At 36.6% G+C, this 22,349-nt stretch overlaps 2 protein-coding genes across 5 annotated transcripts; both read left to right on the forward strand.

Annotated features, from left to right (window-relative positions):
* Positions 1-260: 260 nt before the first annotated feature.
* Positions 261-9,451, forward strand: LOC105043344 (uncharacterized). Of its 3 annotated transcripts, none has more exons than XR_012140756.1 (4): positions 261-483; positions 2,027-2,197; positions 3,441-3,538; positions 8,906-9,451. XR_012140756.1 is itself a non-coding variant. In XM_010920855.4 (3 exons), the coding sequence occupies exons 1-3, from the start codon at positions 388-390 to the stop codon at positions 8,987-8,989; spliced, it is 351 nt and encodes a 116-aa protein (XP_010919157.3). In that variant the 5' UTR covers positions 263-387; the 3' UTR covers positions 8,990-9,451. The 3 variants fall into 3 exon arrangements, 1 of the variants encoding a protein (XP_010919157.3); XR_012140757.1 differs by having other exon boundaries at positions 262-483; positions 3,333-3,538; positions 8,906-8,956; XM_010920855.4 differs by lacking the exon at positions 3,441-3,538 and having other exon boundaries at positions 263-483.
* A 1,410-nt stretch (positions 9,452-10,861) lies between these two features.
* LOC105043343 (polyprenal reductase 1) lies at positions 10,862-21,219 on the forward strand. Of its 2 annotated transcripts, none has more exons than XM_029264061.2 (6): positions 10,862-11,235; positions 14,632-14,984; positions 17,319-17,520; positions 18,943-19,038; positions 20,651-20,722; positions 20,833-21,219. In XM_029264061.2, the coding sequence occupies exons 1-6, from the start codon at positions 10,930-10,932 to the stop codon at positions 20,935-20,937; spliced, it is 1,134 nt and encodes a 377-aa protein (XP_029119894.2). In that variant the 5' UTR covers positions 10,862-10,929; the 3' UTR covers positions 20,938-21,219. The 2 variants fall into 2 exon arrangements, with proteins under 2 accessions (XP_029119894.2, XP_010919154.2); XM_010920852.4 differs by having other exon boundaries at positions 10,866-11,235; positions 17,286-17,520.
* Positions 21,220-22,349: the final 1,130 nt, after the last annotated feature.

The following is a 22,349-nucleotide window of genomic DNA, read 5'->3' on the forward strand; positions in this document are numbered from 1 at the left end:
ATTGTGAGTTTGTTGTTAATTGAAAAATAAGTTTAGAATTAATTTCTCGTTTCTTGGAACCAAAAAAAAAAAAAAATGTAATTAACTCCAAAAATGCAGTCCAAGAGTAACGGACCAAATTTGTGCTACCGAATAATACAAAAGTCCCAAAATTTACGCAAGCCTCAGATCTCAGGCAGATCGGATCCGGATTTCGGAGCCAACTTGGTTCGGGTTCTCGCGGCGGGCGATCAAGCCTATTTGATATTGATACTGGACGTCTATCGGATTCCCCGGGGCAATCGGACGAAGAATTCCTGTCAAGCGGATCGTCCTGACTCCGACGAATTGAGGGAAAAGCTCTCCACCACCCTTCCGCTCACCCATCTCCTTCCCTTCTCTCCGTCCATGGCCATGATTAATCCTGGTGGTTACGCCTGGGCCGTGGCCGCCGGTCTGAACGCCGCCCTGGCCGCCGTCTCTGCGAAGTTCTTCACTTTGCCGGTAGATCATTTCAACCCCCTTCTCCTTTCCTTCTCCTCCAATCTCTTCTATTTATCCTCTTCTGCCTCAATTCCATCCGTTGCCTCAATCCAGTGTCGTATTAGTTTCATGACTGATATTTGCTCATTTCGTGAGGTGGACTTTTATTAGATGAATGAACCAGTCATGTCAAAAAGAGTTTCGTGGGGCGAGAACCAATCAAATCTGTAGATGACTGAAATTTAAAATGCGAAGAGGTGTAGTGAGATAGATGGTTCATGACTCGTATTTTTTTTTTTCCTTGGGTTCAGATCCAATATATGATTTGAGAGTTAACACAGTTGATTTCCATTTCTTATGGGGATTCGTAGCGATTCTTAATCTCCACCGCATTCTCGTGGTTTTCTTTCCATTGGATGTGTTTATAGTGGTTTGCCTATATCAAGGCTGTTAGCTCCATATATGCATAGCATCAAAATTTCACTTGATGAATATCTGGATACATTCGTGACTTACCTATTTTCAGCTCTTTTTCCATTCACTGTTCTATGCGACATTCACATATGTTATTTCTCTATCAACTTGTGGCATGACTGTAGTATGATATGCAACAATTTTGGAACTTTCTGATCAGATTAGTATGACTTTTTTTCTACTGACCACCAAGCATTGGACTCTTGATTGTTGTTGTTGTTATTGTTATTGTTATTTTTAGTAGTTATCTTTATATGAAGTCAATCTGTGGTTTCTTGGCATTCTTGCCTTGTCAGCATTGGCTCCAGTCAAGTCAAACTGTTGTTAGTATATGAATTGCAAAAAATGTCTTACCATTGAAATGAAGGATCTTAGGTTTGGTTTTTCAAATGCACATCAGTTCATTCAGTTTTGAAATATCTCAAGCATGCAGTCGAAAGATGGGGGAAAGACATAAGATACGAAGTTGTGAGAAGGAATTTGGAAAAGCTCACTGCAGTATTATGTATGATTAGGCTGTGATTATCTGGAAGAAAGCTTGTTAGACTTTGATTCTAGACCTGGACTCCAACCAAAAGCCTAACTGCCAGCTTCTCCAATCCCATGCCTTACCGGCACAAGTATAATGTAACAAGTCCTGGCCAATGTTTCTATTTCTGGTAGAATATAGCTAAATGTTAAATATAAGGCAGAAGTGTTAATTTCATTAAATAATACTAAAATTTAGTCTCAAGATGATTTAGCTCTCAAGGCTTGGAAACAAGAACTTCATTGCCTCAGTTAGCCATCCTGACTTTATGCTAATCATCCATGGGTACCATTCTAGTTAATGTTTTATAGTTGAACATTTTGGTAGCACTGTTCTGAAATGTTTGGTGCCTCATTATTGCATTAGATTTGAATGCTTTAGTTGTAAATCCAATGCCTTTAATTCCAGGAACCAGAAACTCTGGCATTTTTACATATAATTGTTTTTCTTTCTAATTATTGTTACTGCCATTAACATCAATTATGATTCGTAATTACTCAAAGCAGTTCTTGCTCTACTTAAGGTCTAATGGGTATGCCTGTATACCTCTTTTCCTTGCAGCTTTTAAAATATGTCCTTGTCATATTCTTCAACGTCACAATGTGGGGATGCTTTGTGAATAGCCTTAAAGCCCTCTCATCTCTGCAAGCTACAGTCACAAACTTCGCTACAAATTTTGTATCATCAGGTCTAGCAGGATACTTTCTTTTTGAGGAGCCGCTACCTTCTCGGGTAATTCATAGTAAATTATTCAGTGCTCACATGATAACTTTTCTCACTGAATGGATATCTAAGCGTTAATTCTCCATGATTGCTTACTCTGACAAAGTATTATTTAAATGCATAATTATCACTTTTCCAATATGACTATAAAACTTAAGCACCAGGATATTTCCCCTGTGAAAGGACTGAAATCATCACGCATTATTTGTCCATTTTAACTGAAAAACTGTTGTCTATGTAAGCAATGCCTGATTCAAGTATCTTGCTTTCTTCTCCTTTTAGTACCTATGCTTTATTGAGGACATTCTAATTGAACATGAAAAACTGATACAAATTGGTGCAAGAGAAAGATTCAATGGAAAGAACAATACAGGTTAATCTGAAAATCTTAGAATTAATTCCCCAGGCTGCATTTTCATCAGGATCAACAGTTCAACACATTAGCCAACTAAAACATTGGCACAGGATGCAAGTATCAGTCAAGTACTTAGATTAAGGTTCGCCAAACCTGTTACAGAGGGCATACTGTCTGGCAACTGATTCAGCATGGTACAGGTCCGTGCCATGCCATTCCTTAGCATGTTGAAACAGGAAGAGCCAAAGAGGGTGAGGGAAAGGGAGAATGAGAGAGAGGAAAATGAGGGAGAGGGAGGAAGGGAGGAGGGGAGAGAGAGGGAGAGAGGCCAAGAGAGAGGGAGCCATTGTCATCACTGAGAGAGAGAGAGAGGGTGAGAGATGGGAAGGGAGAGGAGAGGGAGAGGCTGTCATTGTGCTGAGGGGGAGGGAAAGAGGGAAGGAGACTTACATGGGGGACCTCGATGGTGGTGGCAGTGGCATCATCAAGCAGGTTGGGGATGGAGACCATTAGAGTTTCGAAATGGGGGAGGGGCGAAGGAGAGAAGTGGATGTGCAGGGGCTGGGGCGAGGGCACTTGAATAACTTGAGTTGAATATATTGAACCATGCCGACAGCCGATTGGTCTGGTTCAGTACACTCTAAACAGCTGGTTTGACACGGTTGCTATTTAGGTTATAATGGGGCCTTAATTTGATATGTTTGTTCTAAAGGAAAATAGTTGTGGGTGGTTCGTTTCAAGCATACTCCTATCATTCTGATTGGTTTTTTTTTTTTTTTTTTGATTCAGCTTTCAGCCCATATCTGATCCCTGGTTGAAAATTCCGTGAGGGTCTATCAAGTTGTTGCATCAGATTGAAAACAAGTAGGCAGAATATGATCTTTATTGGCTTTTCAGGCTCTGTTTGAATGTTGGGAGACTAAAGGAAAATAAAATGAAGAGGAGGGGTTGGAATCTGGGTGATCATGGCCAAACTAGTTGCCCATCCAAACATGGTAAACCCCTGTTTTCTTATTTTCATTTGATTTACCTAGCCGGTATCCAAAAAGAGCCTAAAGATATACCTGATTTCTTGTAAATGTTCAGTCATATTTTGTTCACTGTCTATGTTTTTTATATAGTCATTTTTAGGAGTATTATCAGTCATTTTGAAGTAACCGGAGATAAAATAGGGAGTAGATGACTAGCCTTAATGAATCCATTTTATTTTTATGATATTTTGTATCAGCAGTCCTCATTGAAAACCACAAGGAATACTTTTTACATTGCCACATTCCGCAGAACCAACTTTTCTGGGATACTTTTGTTCTTCATAACTTATCAGCATTGTCATTTTTGTTAGGAGTGTTTAAGGGGCTTTATTTAGTGTGATGATATTTACTTTCTCAGTAATTCTGTTATAAAATGTTGTCTTGAAGATGTCATCATCAAATTTCTCACTTCATCTTTCACTTGATTATAATATGCACTATTGCCATGTCAAGCATGGTCTCAGATCTTGATTACTGCACAGTAATGTCAGGTCAATGCAATAAGGAAACCAGAGTACTATGTTCTTCCTTGCACCTGGCAATAAAGTATAGAGCAGCAAAAATTAACAAGTTTAATTTACTTTAGGAGCTCTTTAGGCATTGAATATTCAAAAGTTGAGATGACTGCACTAACCAAATATTTGGAACCTAAACCAATCCATGCTGGTTGAATGTGCTGCCAGAAGGTAACTTACGCATAGGTAGATTGATATGTCTAACATACCAGGCATACTGCTGGTGTCTGTTTGTGTGTCCATCAAATTGCCTAGGAAATGTGTCTGCATCTCAGTGACGACATATCAGTGCTTTGGGGGATACATTCAGCAATGAAGAAGATTTCCCCTGTGACTCCCATGATCGCTAAATGAGAATATTGAGTTCTAGGAGAAAACCACATTTCCCCACTATCCCTTATTACATTCTAACCATGGGACAACCCCTAATATCATTCATTTCCCTCTGACAAGTGTCAATAGAGAAAATCAGATGACTGGATCTTAGTTCTCATAACAAGCAGGCCACACCAACCATATATTCTGCAACCCAGTTTCCTTCAATATTACTACTTTGTTACCATCTACCAAAGTCCCACCTGTTCGAAGAGAATGGCAATTCCTCTTCTCTTGGTTTCTTATGACTAACTAAACATCTAGATGTGATCTACTGATATAAATATTAGAGTATCTTGACATGGTTTGATTAGATTATTTGCTCCATTTGTAACTCTTCCTGAGAAATAAAAGGGAAAGGTTTAGCTTCATGAATCCAAGGGCAGTTGCTAATAAATATTGCAATATATCTTGTCTTTTACTTCATATAATCATAAGTTTGTGAAGAAAAATAGCATCAGTCATCAATCCTTGAGGTATTTAATATTAATCTTTAAATAATACCATCACTTGTTAATTGTTCAATGGACATGAATAGACTCTAATGACAGAAACAGTGAATAGTTTCAAACTCCTCGTAGGTTCTTATTCACCTTTTGTTTTTGTTTCTTCCAGCCAAGGTTTAAGGTCTTGTTGAAATGGGATGATACCATTAATAATGGACTATACTGATGCAAGAATGGGACTAGGATGCCTTGTGGAACACTAGTTTATATTGGATTGATATGGCCGACCCATCTTGGCCAAAATTGGTTTGAACTGGCCAAAACAGGGCTCCATCTGGTTTGTATTAAGCATGACTAGACAGGGTCACTTGATTCCAAAAAGAAAAGAGAAAGAGAGTAGTGGGGCCACACTCTTCACTGAACGTTATTTATGATAAAAAAATAAAAAAGACTTACCCAAGAAAACATGTATAGGTATGGTATTGGGATGCAGGACCATTCCAAGAATCAGGATAGTACTGTCCGGATATGATATCATCTCAACAAATTATCTGTACAAGTGTCAGCACTGGTCTCTTAAACCTTGCTTCTAGCTATTGTGGAATTGTATTTGTTCATGTGACTAGCATTTAACTAACCATTGCCAAATACGCTCCCTATGACCAGATATATTTGCAATGTAAGATATATTTATAATCTCCATAAGATCTCCCTTTATACATCTAGAGTCCCTCTTATTCATCATTCTACTGCATATTCACTCTGATTTTTGAGCTTTTGTTTTAATTACACCTTCCAATCTTCATTTCCCCCCATTTGTATTACTTACTGCAAGTGTTTGGACTGGACTTTATCTATTGCTGGTCTTTGTATATTCTGATATCTGCTCAACATTATGATCTGATTGCACCATATTGAAAATTGGCCTTCTGTCCATATATTCTCCAACCAGTTTCTCTAAAACCAAATGGGTATTGAATTATAGATATTCTGTGATCCATCTTCATAGATTATGTGAACTTTTATTCATTTAGCAAATATTTCTGTTGTCACTGAAGCACCATGGATCTGGTGGTACGTATTTAACAAATAGTGTTATGTAGAAGAAGCTGCATGAAAATGGATTACTCTTTTTGATCAAATTAAATATTTCTTGTGGCACAACAATCTGGCCAACTTTTAATCTATTTTTGAAGGTTGACCAACTTCTTGTACATTATTGGACTAATGCCTATTACGTAGGTAAATGGCACATGTTTCTTTTACAAGCCTGTTTGGTCATTGATTTTGATGAATTTTCATAAACTTTTTTTTTTTATTATTATTATAAAAACAGGATTTAAAAGTTGTGCGGTTGAAATTTATTTCATATAAATATGGTTTTTTGGTCAGAGAAGGGTATTGGGAGGGTTAAAAAGGAAAAGATAATAATAGATTGGGCAGAAGAGGATGAAGATGTGGGGCATATTGGAGATAAATGGAGGAGGGGAATAAGGAGAGCTTTAAGGTTAAGGATGGCATGTGTACCTAGGGTGGTGGATTTTTTTTCCCTTTTTCCTGGGCTGGGGGGTCGATGTTGGGTTGGGTTGGTTGAATGGAGGAGGCAGATGAAGAAAGGAAAGAAATGGGGAGAAGTGGAGGTGATAAGAGTCTGTCTTTTCATTGTGATGAGATTATGTGACCAGAGAATGGAGATTTGATTTTTAAGGTGGGATTCGGGATGTCAAAAAAAACAACTTGGAGAAATAGATTGGGTTTTCAATAACTCAAAATTCGGGTTCTATTAGATGGTTCATGGTTCAACCCAAAACCTTGTCTTACATCTTACAAAACATGATTAGTGGAACTCTATTAAACTGGGTTTTATGAATGTTGTTTATTGAAAACAAAGTAACCATTAAACCTCTTATATTATATCCCAACAGGTAGATGGTCTTCTTTACATTTGTGGATAAGTTTGTAATCAGTGAAGAGTTGGTCCTTGCTGTCCTGTATGATCAATTCATCATGACCTTCCATTGAAGATCATTGGAAACTGGGACTATACCCTTTTAGGCTGCCGTTAGCAGAGGACAGATATGGTGCCCGTATTCATCTTATCAGAGCATGATAAGAGAAGCTCAATTCAAAGACAAACTTGGCGCCATTAGTCTTCAAAGTTCAAGAAAATTTACTTGTAGACATATTGTGAAGAAGTATTATGAAGCTGAATTCTTACAGGTCATTAATATAAATGGTCTACAGAAGAGACCCTATGCCATTCTTTGCATGTTCGGACATTTAAAGATAGAAAAGAACTCTTAAAATGATTTGATTAAACACATGGAGTTATTTGTTGATTAGAGTTTTATCCCACAAGATCGTGGAGAAAAGCATTAGGAAGATATGAACACACACACACACACACACAGGAGAGAACCTTACAGTACCAATAGCAGTACCCATCAAGGTCACATTATTGAAATTGCAAGAGAAACAGGGAAATACAAGAAAATTAACCTGATGGTACAATACAATACCAGCAGCAGTATCCATTAAGGTCAAAATTCAAAGCCAACTGAAAATGATGTTACTCTAAGGAGCCGTTTGGTTGGGGGTAATTTGATAATGAAAAAATGATTTCCATGTCAGCTTATTATGTTTGGTATGAAAAATAGAAGAAAAAGATGGTAAAAAAGTTGGTGGGCCCATGCTTATTTTCTGGAGAGATAAGGTAAAACAAATACTATGGAGGATTGGTATTTGATAAATTTTCGAACGGCGGTAATCCATACTTAACAAAAATATCCTCAATTTATTCTGATGTCTTTCCAAATTCATTCAATAGAGAGCTTTTGTAAAAAAATTAAGATGGAGATAATATTATGTAAATGGCTACGTGATTATAGTCATTACATAAAAATTAATTGGAGATGGCAATGCTATCCTAGTATTAAAAAATTATTTTATATTTGAGAGTATATTTATAAATTTGGCCATATTCCTATGTAGATTTACCTCCAACCAAACATTGTAATCTTTTTCCAATGTCATTTTTCCGAGTAATTTTTCTAACAACCAAATATAGTAAAAGTTATTTTCCTCTGCAATCATTTTTTTTAGATACATAATTCTCAAAAATTATCAGATTTCTCTGTAATCTGATATACTCCAACCAAATGAACCCTAAGATGTCCAAGGCTTTTTTTTCTGTAACTCTTGGACCACTCACAAAGTTCCATCTGCATCTTTCCATTTACCAAGTGTGCTTTCCATCTTCTAATGCTTTAGGAACCACTCAGTTCTCAGAAACTCCTAAAGACATAACATCTGTCTAAATCCAAGCACTTTAAAGACTCCAAGTTAACTGCTTGATATTCCCTAAATGGCTTGTCACAAAACAGGAACTGCAGCATATGCCAATTTTTATTTCAGTCATAATCTGCAGCATCCTTCATCTCACTATTTGCTGCATCAGAGATTGTCTTGAAGCTAGGATAAATATTGACTGATAGCAGTAAACTTCTAGTGGCAAGGGCGGTGTTTTCATATTTTCTCAGTCAAGCAAATTCAGTATGAACAATTGCAGCATCCAAATGTTGATTGAGAATTCATACATTCTCATCCCTTTCACATGATGTTTAGCTCTTCATTGCCTATCTTTTATTTTTGGTATGTTGGCCTGGTCTACATTATATATATATATATTGTGCATGTGTACATGTATATATGTATATGTGTGTGTGGTGTAGAGAGAGAGAGAGAGAGAGAGAGAGCAATCAACTTGTCTGGAATCTTAATGCATGATAAGCATATCATAAAGTTTTTATGAACTTTGAATTTTATCTTTTTGTCAGTGTTTCACTTTGCTTATTAACATAAGCTGCTGAAAATATTGTTTTTTTGATAGTAACTGAAAATATTTTGTCGTGGTTAAATTATGCCATACAAGCTGATCATATATTTCATATGGATATATATATTTCCTTACTGACCGGAAAACTCTGGATTACCAGTGGTTTGCAGGTGCTGTTCTTATCATACTTGGTGTTTTCATCCTCAGCCAATCCAACATCAAAACAAAGCCAAGTTCAGATTAGACAAACTGCGTACTGTCAAGTTTCCTGTTTCATCCTCTAGAATCTCTCTTCAGTGATGAATATGGTTTCATTGACAGCTTGAAATTTCATCAGCTGAAAAGAACAGGAAAAGCCTTTTTTTTTTTTAATGAATCTGGAACAATGGAGGGAACACAATTCCATCCATCAATTGATATATATTACTTAAGATCTGTGCATGTAATAGGTGCTACTACCATGTTTATTGGCCTGCATGGAGCATGCAGTGCTTAGATGGCCTCAGCTGTCGTTGTTTTCTTTTCTTTCCTCAAGTTCTTTGAAAGCAAACACTGTAAAGCTTAGTTAGACCAGAACAAACTAGTTTTTGGCATGTTCCGAATATGCAATGTCTTGAAGAGGATATTACCATATTTTCAAGGGGATAATTCTCCTGCATGTCATTTTCTATATAGTTGAATAGAGTTCTCATGACCTCATCAGTCATTTAGCCTTTTCCTCTAGGTACAAAGGCAGTTGCTCTCTGGTTTCCTTCTCTTGCAAATTAGCATGGTTTATTTGAATCTGCATACCAATAATTGAAAAGATGATGCAACCATTCTAAACTACTGCTGTGGTGTACGGCTCAAGTAATCTGGATCTTTGGACATTTTCATCGATCAAAAGAGAATGGCTGTGATTCGTGTGAAAGAATGATTGATCTTCTATGCTACCAAACTATCGATCTCCAGTTGGAAAATTCAGTGGATGAGACTGCTCTCTCAGCCATGTTTTCCTTTTTTTTTTTTCTGGTCGAGCAAAGAGTTAGATAATCAAACCCATACCTAAGCGTCCTTATCCTAAAACATGACTGCTCTAACTCCCCATATATCCTTCTCAGTTTAGATTCCTGCTCCTACCCAAAAGCACGACATCTATGCTCTTCTATGTTATCATCACAGGTTTGGATTCCAGCTCAGGTCCATGGTACTCATCACCTGCCATTTTTTTTCCTTAAATGCATATATAAGAGACGAGGTAACTCAGTTCAGATGCACTGTAGAGACCAAAGTAAATATAGTGAACGAGATGCAGTTCTACTCATTATGGTATGTTTTTTGATAGCAAAGTAGAGAGGTGATAATAATTAATAGAGTGAGTTATAGGGTTTTTTAATAGAAAAATAAAGATCCTGTCCAAATTGCTGTAGCCCTAGCTCGTTGATGGTTAGACAGCCTTGTCTACTTCTTCAATTTAATCAAGATGTCCTCTTTTGCAATGCCAATAATCCTTTGGCAGGTTCGGCTATGGAAACTGATTTAATCAAGATGTCCTTAACTATAGTTGCTACCCTTCATAGTATGGCCTTTCACCCCCCCTTCCAAAGTATAGGGATTGCACCTTTAACACGAAAGAAGGTTCACCTTCTTCATGCAAATTCACTGTTGGATCATGTAGTGGCTGCTTTCGGATCCATGTAAGTGGATTAGGAAACAAGTGCATAGTACTTCGAGATGTATGCAAGCACGATCCAATGGTTGAGAAGATCAATCATTCCACAACCTAAACCCCTTTCCAAACCACAAAGTCCGTCAAGATTAATTCCTCCCAAGCATCAACTAAATCAAATTGCAGATCAGGGTCATCGGCTGCTATCCTACTCACACTAATCAAGTTTTATCCTAATTATCAACCTAGACGAAACTTTTCACTCTTTCAGCATAATCACATCCTCATCACTGACATCCTCTAGCCCACCCATTTCTTCCCCGATAAAGCCCTTGCAAGTGTTATGAGTTGATTTTCCCGTACGGACGGCTATGATCGGCCCGATCAGATGGCACGTTTTTTGCGGCGATACACGTGACTAACCTCGCTTGCGGAGCCGCCGTTACTGCTCATCGCCCGGCCATCGAGTCCAACGTTTCCAGAGCGCTGACTATTCTGCCGCAAAGTAAAGAAGCCTCCCTCGGCGGTCGGCACGCATGGTATTTTTTCCCTCCTTGGCCCGAAACCCCGGCATTAAGCCAGCGAGATGGTGGCCCTCTCCGGCCTTCGGCCACGGGCATAGGGTTTCTGGAGATTCTTTTCGCCCATTTGTCTCTTCTCTCGCCTTGGTTTACTCCCCCTCCTGCGGCCATGGAGCTGGGTCTCACGGCCCTGCTTCGGCTCGCCTGGGTCGCGGCGACCGCGCCCATCCTCCTCGCATCCCTTCCGGTGCGGTCCTCGGGTTCCTGCACCAGATGCTCACGGGCTTCGCCGCCAGGGGAAAGACCAGGAGTTCTTCCAGCGTAAGTTCTTGGTTAGTTGTGGAGAAAAGGCGTCAAATTTATGCCCCTCTTCTTTGTAACCTTGATCTGTTTTGTTGTTCATGTTTGTGAAGTTGCTTATGGTTGGTAGATTGTTGGTGTCTTTCTCTAATGATTAGTTGCTTTCTTGGTTAGCTACAGAAGAGCTAGGAATTATTAGTTAGGTGCCACTTCTGGGGTCGAGATGAAAAGTAGTGAAATTTCTGTTGAAGGAAGGGCCGAAGAAGCTTAACCTGGTAAAGATTGCACGGAAAGGAATTTTTATGAAATGCCAAGCATGCCACAATTCCAGGATTATTACTAGTAAGATATGCTTTGGATTCAACAAACTTGTCACTTTTTTGTCGTTTTTCTTGGTGACGTTTTGTCATTTTTGCTACAAAACTTTGGAAGTGGGAAAGCAAAAATATCGACCTGGTCGAGGTAATCATACATATATGTGAATACGAACGCATGGGTTGTGCTTTGCGAGTTATTTACTGTTTCAAACTATTGTCTTTGAAATAGAAAGGCTCTTCACACCATGTTTAACGGTCCTAGTGCTCCCTTATTCTTCTCAATAAGTGTATTGATGGAGTTAACTTACATTACATATTTGTAAATCATTTTGTATGTTATCGCCCTTAGACCCACTCTATGATCTTGTTAGTTGAGTTGTACTGGATCTTCTGTCTTTGCATAGTCAAATAGTGATTGAGGCTTGGCACTCGTTGAGTATGTAATCTTCTCCATGGGATGCTCTAGAAATAGTTCCATCAAATGCTCTTCAATAATGTCCAAGAATAATTGATGGATTACAGTTTGCAGCTATTAGATCTTTGATGGCAAAGATGTAATAAAACCAAGATGCTCCAGCTTTCCAAAAATAAAGAGAAAAGAAATACATGACCCATTGGTTTGTTTCATAAATCTTCAGTTAATATTCGACTATTTCATTGTGTTTGTTGCTCCTGAAAGAAAGCAAATACATTTCCGTTTTGCAACCATAGAGTCCAATATTATATACATGTGTCCTTGGATTGCACTTATCAAATTGACCTTTTGACTTCATTTTTCACTTGGAAAGATTCTTTCCTTCTCTATACAATCTATTGCCCCTACCACTTCTGATAGCCTTTATCTGTTTGTTAACCATTCTCCCCAACTTTCCCCTCACTGAGCTTAGGTTTGTCTTGTAATGCTTGGCTTTATATATTGAACATATGAATTAGTTAATCCATAAATTGTACTCTCTTTGCCTTGGTATGACATTCATTTCTACGGTTATACCCACCTTTTCAGTGTTAATGGAACCCAGTCATATAAGTAATCTACAACATCCAATTATAGGAGGATCTAATCAGATATAGGTCTTGACAATCTTGACTGCTGAGTTGGGGGTTTTGCTTTTTGAAATGCTGAAATGTGAAACATGTCAATGCCTAATTTTTTCTCTATTTACAGATAAGTAATGCATTATAAGTAACATCCATATCATTTGCGAAATTAAATAAATATGTCATGCAGTTATCATCTTTGATTCCTCCTTCCATATTCATTTTTCTATGGCCAGATGCACAGAAATCTGTTATTCTTAGAATTTTACTCTCTCTCTCTCTCTCTCTCTTGAGGGGAGGGGGATGGGGGTGGGGGGTGTGATTCTCTTAATTTTCTGATAGTTCCTTTTTGGATTTGTATAGCCTAATCAATACCTACCATGACAAATCAGCTAGACTCACAGTGCGAAAACTTAGCTTTGCACTTCTGAAGTCTTTTCACCTTTCTAGAGTCCCAGGTTAAATCTGATTATTTTAAATATCAACATAGCACATCCCAGTGACCCTAAGCATTGTTGTGATGCAATCACTGACTTTGTACATAATCAACAATTCTTCTTTGACCTAATTTCACTAACCTTCGAATATTCCAAAGTAGAGTCTTCAGAGACAGATGTGATTGACGCTAGCATTTCTTTTTCTTAGATCTTGCGTCAAGCATTTGCTGCATTATCTTTCTGATTTTTAATTTGTTTCTTTCTATTTTGAAAGATCTTTGCACCCGAACCCCCTCCCCCCACAAAAAAAAAAGAAAAAAAGAAAACTGAAGTATTCTTCTTAGCTGCTGCTTCATGACCTCGCTTTTCTTTGATTGAGCACAGTTGGTTGATCATCTTTACTGTTTGTCTTTACAGAGGCTTCCACCTCATCTAATTGAAGCCAATGGTTCCGTTTTCTCACCAGCATACAGTCAAAATTCCATTCAGTTTTAAAAGGCAAAGATCCTAAATCTAACCACATTCATTAACCTAAGAAACAATTTTATGCTTTATGAATCTTCCTTCACTTCAAGAATGCGATGCAGGAAACTTCATAGAAACCCCTTAATCCAAACCCCAAAAGCTAGCTTAAACATTATTACTTAACATGAAGATTATGGGAGGTTTGGTAATGGATCCTAATCTAAAGACTTGCATGTTTAAAAAAAAAAAAGAAGATTTTTGGGGGTATTTGGTTATAGTTGATCAGGAGTTGTAGAAAATTTGAAGAAAGTCTGGTTCTAATTACTTGGCTTTAGTATTAGTGAAAGATTTTTTTTTTTCTCTTTTTATTTAGGGATATAAATTCTTTAGTTTGGGTCGACCTGATGCTGTCTAAGATGGCTACATGTCTAAACTTCTGCTTTTGGTGGTAAAATGTTAGTCAAATTATGACTAGTTGAAGATAATATGAAGAAAATTGAGGCAACATTTCAACAAATTACAACATGAATAAGGAAAATATACTCTTGGAGTATGCCAGCTGTTTTAGAAAGGATTTCTGTTAATGTTTCATGTGTGTCACTTTGATGTAGATGCAACATCATATAGAAGTAGACTGGACAGATTGCGACTGAAATTTTGAATTATTCATGGATGGTTAAATCTGAATGATCAGGAAAATCCCCTCTATTCTCTTAAGCAACTCATACAGTGGATCAAATGCTTTTGATGGAGATATGTTTCTGTGTGTCATTTCTTTTTGTGAATTAATCTTGTACTATGACACTTTTCCATTTTTATTTTTTAATATAGTCATGCTGTTGAAATTAGAATTCCTTAGGCTATTTGTTAATTTTTAATACATAATTGTTTCTTTCTTGTGGGTGGTAAATTTATAAGTGAGTTTTCCAAAAACAGAATGGTTACAAGTGAGTTCCATAGATTCATGCTAGATGTTATGTCTTTTGCTTCTTCAAAAGCTTTTTTTTAAGATAAATTTATTTAGTTCTTCATGTGCTTCACATTTTACTCTTAAAATGTTCTTGCTTGTATACTCTAAGTCTCTAACCATTAATTCGTATGTCACATGCTCACTTCAGGGTACCTCAAAGAAAATTTGTTTTTTGTTTTATGATTTGCAGAAATTCACTGTTCCGCAGAGATATTTTTTGCATTTTTATTTGGTGGCTCTGGTGCTGACAACATGCTTGGTACTTTGTACATGGTTCTATGCATATGGGAAAATGTTACCATTATCCTCTGAATCATTACAGTACTCCACGATTGCTAGCCACCTGACTGGAGGTTCACATGTGTTTTCTATTCACAAAGTCCCGGTAGCTTCTGTGGAGCATAAGTACCTGGTGTGGAGGACTGTATTTGTGCTTTTATTGATGGAAGCTCAGGTCCTAAGGCGCTTGCATGAGACACTTAATGTGTTTAATTATAGTCCGTCAGCTCGAATGCATATTTTTGGCTATTTAGCTGGCCTGTTGTAAGTCTGATGGACACTTTTCTTTGTTGTTCTATGCATAGCCTTTTGGAGTAAATATCAAAATCGATGACAATCCTGAATGTGTTGTAGATTCATAATATTTTCATGTGGATTCAGATGCTTGTCATGTGTTGTAGATTCATAATGATTCATTTACGCATAGTTCATTTAAGATTTTGGTTAACATTTTTCATAATGAAATGTATTTTGGATACTGAATATCTCAGATATTCGTTTTTCTGTGTTATCATTTAGTTTGCTGAAGTGGTACTCATTGTTGTTGCTGTAGAATTTTTTATATTAATATCTTAATGAACTTTAACAAACAATCTAGTGAATTCTTCTTTTTTAAATGAATTGGATGTTTTTTCTTTATTTCAAATATTTGCTGATTTGCACGTCCATTTCATGTATATGTGTGAAACATGCTAGAATGGGTAGATAGTTTATAATCAAATACTGTAATTACCATTCCATGCAGTTAATTGGCCATACAATTTTGTTACATCTGTCAGTCTAAGATTCTTATTTTCCATGTGTAGCTGAGTTGAATAGATGAAACAAAAATTTCCTCACTTTACCTTGTATCATTTAATAGGCTTTTAAACTTTAATTTTGAAACTAATTCTAGTAATAACAAGTATATAGCATAACATAGAATTCTAATTCATTTTTTTGCTGGTTTTGGTGGACCAGCTAATTTACTTTCCAAATGATTTTTACAAACTATTCAGACAATAGAGTGCCAGTAATCTAAACTTCTGGCATGTAGAAGAAAGCTCACCAGACTTGATATTAAGAAAGTTTTTAAATGTAAAGTTTTTATAAGACAATGGTAAATGGCATAACCATTTAGTGAGTTTTCCACCTTATCTGGAAACAGACCGCTTGTATGTTCCACTATTTTAATAAAGTCAACCTTGTTTAATTAATTAATTCACTCTTCATTGTTCTAAATTATCAAATGTAATAATTATCAAATAGGTAGTTTTCTATATTTTGTAATATTGATTATTGTTCTATATAAGACACTTCCTAGGCACTTCAGTAACTCAAATATCCAAATTCAATCTGTACATGAAATTAGTCTGTGTTCAGCACTTCAGCTTTTGCTGTCTTCCAGCTAATCAATCTTCCAACTAACCTGCAGGTTTTCTTGATAGATTAGAAATTAATGTCGATAAAATCCTACCTAGGGTGCTCCACATGCTCTAGAGTTTTCCCAAAATCTTGCTCACAAAGCTGCTCCTTTCGTGCTTTGTTAGCCTAAATGTTATTGACAGCTCTACTTCCCACTGTTGTACCATATCCATGGACTCAAGTCACGGTGGGATGTCCCATGGGATATTGAATGGGGTACCATCTAAGTGTTGGGACAAGACCATCCCACCACTGTCCTAAGATCCGATCAGCATGTCTTAGAATATTCCCTATCCAAAGTATCAGGATGGGGCAGAACGGTGGCATGTCCAATTCTATGAAAAAATTGGGACAGCCCCACCTCATGGGATTTAAAATCTTGATCGTATCCACTCCGATATCTTTGCATGATTTATGAAATGAGAATGAGAATTTTCTTTTTGTGATAGACAGTAGGCAAAGAAAAATGTACTTGAGGCTCTTTTTTTTTTGGGTTTTGGAAGGAGGGGGGGGCACATTCAGGCGTATAGTAGAGTCAAAGAAAGAGATAAGTTCTCAGTAATAGTATAGCATACAAATGGATGGATCCGATGTAAATGAATCAACACACTCTTGCTTGTTGAATCCAAGCAATAGGTCTAGAGGGTAGGCATGACCAAATTAGCCAAATAGCTTGACTTGGGCAAAACAGATTTATGAGGCAAAAATTAGAGAGAATCTGTAGGAAATATTATCTTGTGTCTTTCTAATATAGGGCACAGATATGCTTTCAATTTTTAAGCTAGCTTATTGACTTGTAACGTATTTGAGGTTCTTATGGCCTCCACACCACCTAAACCATGTTGTTTGAGAAGTTAATTGTGCCTCTGTTTAACAACTAATCTTTTGCTTGAACTTAGAGCTTGTTGGAATGATAAACCATTGATAAAGAATGTTTATTTTCTTTTTGACTTTTTGCAGATTGTAGTAATTCTAGTATATCTGACTGTTAGCTTGGCTTGCCATGCAATTTAACTTGATAAGCCTGAACTATTGGATCATGTCAATCATAATATCATGCCTTTAGGATGAAATGATAAATTAAGATGATACAGAACTATGTGTGTCATTTTTCTGTTAAATGACAACTTGCATTCTTTTTTTCCCCCTTTTTTTTGATAGCTTTTACGTAATGGCACCGCTGTCACTTGGTAGCTCCTGTGCTCCAGAGGCACTGAGTTATGCAGGTGGTCAAATAGCTCAATTTATAGTCAAAGGTCGGGCTCGAATGCCAGATCTTGAGGTGCATTTGTGGGAATTATTGAAGCCTTTTATTATATTGGGATGGTGCCAGTGGATAGGGGCAGCTATTTTTATATGGGGTTCGCTACATCAGCTTCGTTGTCATGCAATTCTTGTAAGTCTTACTCTCTCAATTTACTTGCACCATGTGTTGATCCTTTGTCTGTAATCAGAACATTTTGGCTATCCTTATTTCATTAAATGTTAATTCAGTATGTTACCTGGCAATGTTTGTCATAACAACCTTAAACCATCTATTGGCCAATGAGCAAATATTATGTAAAGTTAGCTTATCCAACAAGCTGGTGAAGTTGTTTTCTGTGTGTTCTAAATGATACCTTGTCCTTTGAAAGATGATAACACACAGCTCATGCAGTTGAAGTTTCATCCTAGCACTATATGAAAGTGGCGACATCACCTAACTTTTCAGTTTCTATAATAACCCTAAATAGTTTCTCCCTTGACATCTTGCACCATTTAAACTTCTAAAGAAATTCCAATGTTACTGGACTTCTAGAAGTTGTCCAAGGGTGAGGCACTCCTGTTCTCCAAAGTTTAAATTCATAGTCCTTTCTTGGTCATGGTGGAACTTAAAAACTTATCTTGATTCAGAACCTGATATATAGAAATAAATGCAATTTGTGAAGAAGACATATTAACACTCAATCCATGCTTAAATCTTTTAAAAATTATCCTATATCCAAAATCTTTAGCAGCCACATTCATTTGCATGTGCATCATACCTAGTTTTCCTGAAATAGTGTTAGATCCTTGCTCATTACAATTTAGTGGCAGCTGTCTGTAGACTGAAAGAACTGAAACTCAACAGGAGTTTCTGCAGGAAGATGGTGTCTAAAAGCTGACGCTCCCCAACTGCCACATTAAGTGGCATCAAATTTATCCATAATCTTTTTAATAAGCCAGTACTTGTCCTTTTAATAATGTGCTAGGAGAATGCAGCTATAAGTATTTTGATCATCTAGAACGCTTCATTGCTTGCACTAATGCCTTTTTTCATTGGAGAAAGCTCTTCCAGCAAAGTGAAAAAGGTTGGCAGGCAATTTTTGAAGGCCCCAATTCTCTAGCTAGTGACCATGATATGTTCCATACTAGATTACCTAACCTGATTATGTGTTTATTCTACTTCTTTCCTTCCCTAAACCTATTGTTAGATTTTTCTGAAACCATATAATAAGGGATTTAGATGTTCTAATTCCATGATAAGAGCATGAACACTTCTACCAGCTCAAAATTTGCTATTTTCAGTGCCACATGTATTTTTCCTTCTGGTCCCTTGTATGAAGACAATATGTACCAACTACAATTTCATTTTCTTCTTCCCTGCATTTTTGTCTCTGTGATCTCAGATGCTGAGTTAGGTTTGTTTCCTTTATGATTCTGTTGCACTTCAAATGTTTAAATTTCTTTTCCTTTTATTTATCTGCTCTAGTATATTTTTCGTTATATTTTCATAAATAATATGTTCATTTGCAACCTCTACTCTATCATTCTCATATTGCTTACAAAATGTTGACAGGGTTCTTTGCGTGAGAATAAAGGAGCTGATGAATATGTAATCCCTCATGGCGACTGGTTTGAATATGTCTCATGCCCACATTATCTTGCTGAAATAGTAATTCTTGTGCTCTCATTTGTTTCTTTACTTGAAAACATATTGAGCTCACTCAATCCCAACAAATAAACATATAAAAATTTGAATTTAGAAAAAGCAAAACTGCAGACTTCAAATTTAGTCAAGGAATTGTTTGTTCGTATGTGTGCCACTATCTGGTAGTTTATTTGGTTTGTCCACAGTTTAATTGAGGTTTAGGCCCGTGAATGGCAAACCTGCTTCCATTTGTGCTGGATTCGATTTAAGTAGAGTTATGCAAGTGATTTTTTGGTTTAACTTGTACATTAATAATGACTTGTTTAGGCCAATGATGTTTGTGTTCTGAATTTAGTTTAAGTAATTTAGACCCATGATATTTATAGTTTAACTAGTTTATGGTTATTTTAAAGTGATCAACAAAAGAACAACAAATGGCAGCATTTTCCCCATCTTAGCCTGTCCATAGTCTCATGGGCAAATTAGGTTCACATGGGCTGGATATAAGGTTTTGCATGCTATTAAGCATCCATGCCTCGTAAAAACATCCTAAACAGCTTAGGATTTTCTTCTGTTTTCTTCTATTCGAGGACACTCAAGCCTGATATCCTGTGATGTAGTTTATGTGAAGAGTTAGTCTTTCTCAGCTGTTCAGCAAACCTTATTTGGTGGATTAGGACACTGAAGAATCCCCCTCTTCTGCCCAAGTGATTCTTGAGGTTCCTTGTTTATATAAATCACTAAATTAGAGTATATGCCTGCGACTTACCTCTAGCTATTGACACCTGAGAGGGAAATATATCCCATGAATCCTCACTTTACTGCCTCCAGAAGAAATAATTGTTTATTTTTTGTATAATGCTGAACATAAAACCTTTTGAATGGTCAAAAAGGGGAGAAAAAAGTTGAATGGTAAAAAAGAAAAGGGCAAAAAAAGAAAAGCATTACATGTGAAACAAACTGTTGATGTACAATTATATACACATTCGTTGTATGCTGCAGCATTGGTTAAATTCTGAAGAAGAATCACATAAATATCTTTGTTTTAGTAAAATCATTTTTTGATTAAATATAATTTTGTCACTCAGGATAAATTCAAACTTATAAAAGCAGTGAGTATGCTTTTGTTGACTAAGGTCTGAATAAAAATTAATATGTATCTGTTTTACGGTATTATTATTTTTTAATTAAATATAAGTTTTTGACTCAATACAGATTAGAACTTATGAAAGCATTGAATGTTCTTTTGTCAAGATTCACCCTTTACCAAGGCAGATTTTCTTTTGTTGAGACTCATGCATTGTGAGGGCATAAAGAGTTTTTTTACTTGAGCTAGAGTACTTTGCATACATATTGTGAGATCTCCCCCACCGCCCGCCCCCCCACAACCCAACCACCTCCCAGAAAAAAGGAAAAAAAAAAAAGATAAGAAAAAAAAAAAAAAAGAAAACCCAATCTGAAGTGCTTAATATTACTAATATGTTCAATAATCTCTTTCCTTGTCTGAGTGATACTGACAAAGTCATAGAAAGCACAAAATCAGTAATCGGACCATGAGAATCATTCTGAAAACACTGTTAGCTTCAAAAATGTTATTTTACTTCATGGTGTATTCTGAATTGAACTTGCCTTGCAGGTCATATATGCTGGCATTTTGGTTGCTGCTGGAGGATTGGATATTACAGTGTGGCTGCTTTTCTTGTTTGTGGTATGTCTAGCCCCTTCGCGAGATATAAGTTAATATGGAAATTACACTCTGTCCCAAATGGAACTTAAAAGGAAATCTTGGTTGGGTCTTGATTCTGTCTATATCTACAGGTATCCAATCTTGTCTTTGCCGCAGCAGAAACTCATAGATGGTACTGTCACAAGTTTGAGAGCTACCCTCAGTCCAGGCGTGCTATAATACCATTTATATATTAGCAGTGGTGGTTTAAAAAGGCTGAACAATTGGGCTTGAGGCAAAGGTCACCTGGCGGACAATCTGAATAAGTGTCTTCTAACATTGTCCTGGCCAAGTCTCAAACGTATGAATATTCATATTTCAGAGATAAATCAGAACATTGATACTATTGCTGTAAAACAAAAGGAATGTACTGTAAAACAAAAGCATTGTGCCATAAATTTTACTCTCACATGTTGCAATCAACGAGATGATCGATGAGTTTCATTTTTCAATATATGAAAAGAATTCTTTCCTCTTTACGGAATGGAATTTTAAATCAAGAAAGTTTGATTGAGACCTCTTTGCCAGCCTTGAAGTATCTGATTGTGCTTATACTTGAGATCCAACTATGCCGATCTCTCTTCCATGCAAAACACGAAGACTTTGTACCAAGTACGACCTTTTTCCAAAATAGAGCATGCTCGATACTTTCGATTCCTTTAACAACCTAGAATGGCAAGAATTTGAGAACATAATAGATGCCCCTGAGCTAATTTCCAGAGAAAACAATAGTTGCTACCTTACATTTAAGCAAATTTATTGGGTGCAGGATGAAACAAACCTTAAGTTCTTACACCCTTAGTTGCTATCTTATATTTTAGTAAATCACCTATGCATGCTTCACCCCCAAAAAAAAAAAAAACACCTATGCATAGGATATCAGTATCACCAATCTTGCGCAAAGGCTAGAAAGAATTCAATCGGGCCACTTCATCTTTAAAAAAATGTTTCAATAAACATGGCAACTGCAAAGAAGGAGAAAGGCGAGGAGTGAACCATTTATAATATATTTTTGTCAATATTTACATAGGAGGGCAAGTTAATTATAAATTAAGATCCAATATTCGTGTCCACCACGTGTAACCTATTGTAATTTCAATAGCAACCTACATCGGTTCTTTTATATTCGTGCTATATTATTTTTACCGATAGAATGTTTTAAATGTTTGTCAGTGCTTATTTCTTTCCAAAACAAGATGTCGATGATCTTCTCTCCTCTTCTTTTTATTGAGCACTTCGTATCATATCATATGGTGCTCGCAATAACTAAACCGAATCCTTTATACTAGAGTTTTGTCGTTTTTTTTAATTAGATATTTCAAAAGTTCGTTAGCAGTTCTCTCTTTCCAAAAGAGATAACGGTAATCTTCCTTTCCTTTTTTTTTTTCTTTCCCGGGACATGGAGGTGCAACTTGGATATAAGCAAAACTCATTTATTATATAGTTCTATTTATAATTATATTGATAATTAAAAATTTATTTAGAATCTTGTATCTCTAATCGGAGTTATTTGCCAAATAAACCTTCTTATATTTCCGTGCCTTTTGTAGCCTATTATACCTTCATTTCTTCTGCATTACGATGCAAATCCTTAATCATTCACTTCACT

This window comes from Elaeis guineensis, chromosome 4 (genome assembly GCF_000442705.2).
Source record: "Elaeis guineensis isolate ETL-2024a chromosome 4, EG11, whole genome shotgun sequence".
Taxonomy (NCBI): domain Eukaryota; kingdom Viridiplantae; phylum Streptophyta; class Magnoliopsida; order Arecales; family Arecaceae; genus Elaeis; species Elaeis guineensis.

What these genes read in the sequence shown, in the direction of transcription:
- LOC105043344 (XM_010920855.4), top strand. Translation starts at nt 388, where the DNA reads ATGGCCATGATTAATCCTGGTGGTTACGCCTGGGCCGTGGCCGCCGGT. An exon ending in CGAAGTTCTTCACTTTGCCG is followed by an intron (nt 484 to 2,026) that starts GTAGATCATTTC and finishes TTTTCCTTGCAG; the next exon opens with CTTTTAAAATATGTCCTTGT. An exon ending in AGGAGCCGCTACCTTCTCGG is followed by an intron (nt 2,198 to 8,905) that starts GTAATTCATAGT and finishes CTGGATTACCAG; the next exon opens with TGGTTTGCAGGTGCTGTTCT.
- LOC105043343 (XM_010920852.4), top strand. Translation starts at nt 10,930, where the DNA reads ATGGTATTTTTTCCCTCCTTGGCCCGAAACCCCGGCATTAAGCCAGCG. An exon ending in GGCTATTTAGCTGGCCTGTT is followed by an intron (nt 14,985 to 17,285) that starts GTAAGTCTGATG and finishes TTTTTTTGATAG; the next exon opens with CTTTTACGTAATGGCACCGC. An exon ending in TTCGTTGTCATGCAATTCTT is followed by an intron (nt 17,521 to 18,942) that starts GTAAGTCTTACT and finishes AAATGTTGACAG; the next exon opens with GGTTCTTTGCGTGAGAATAA.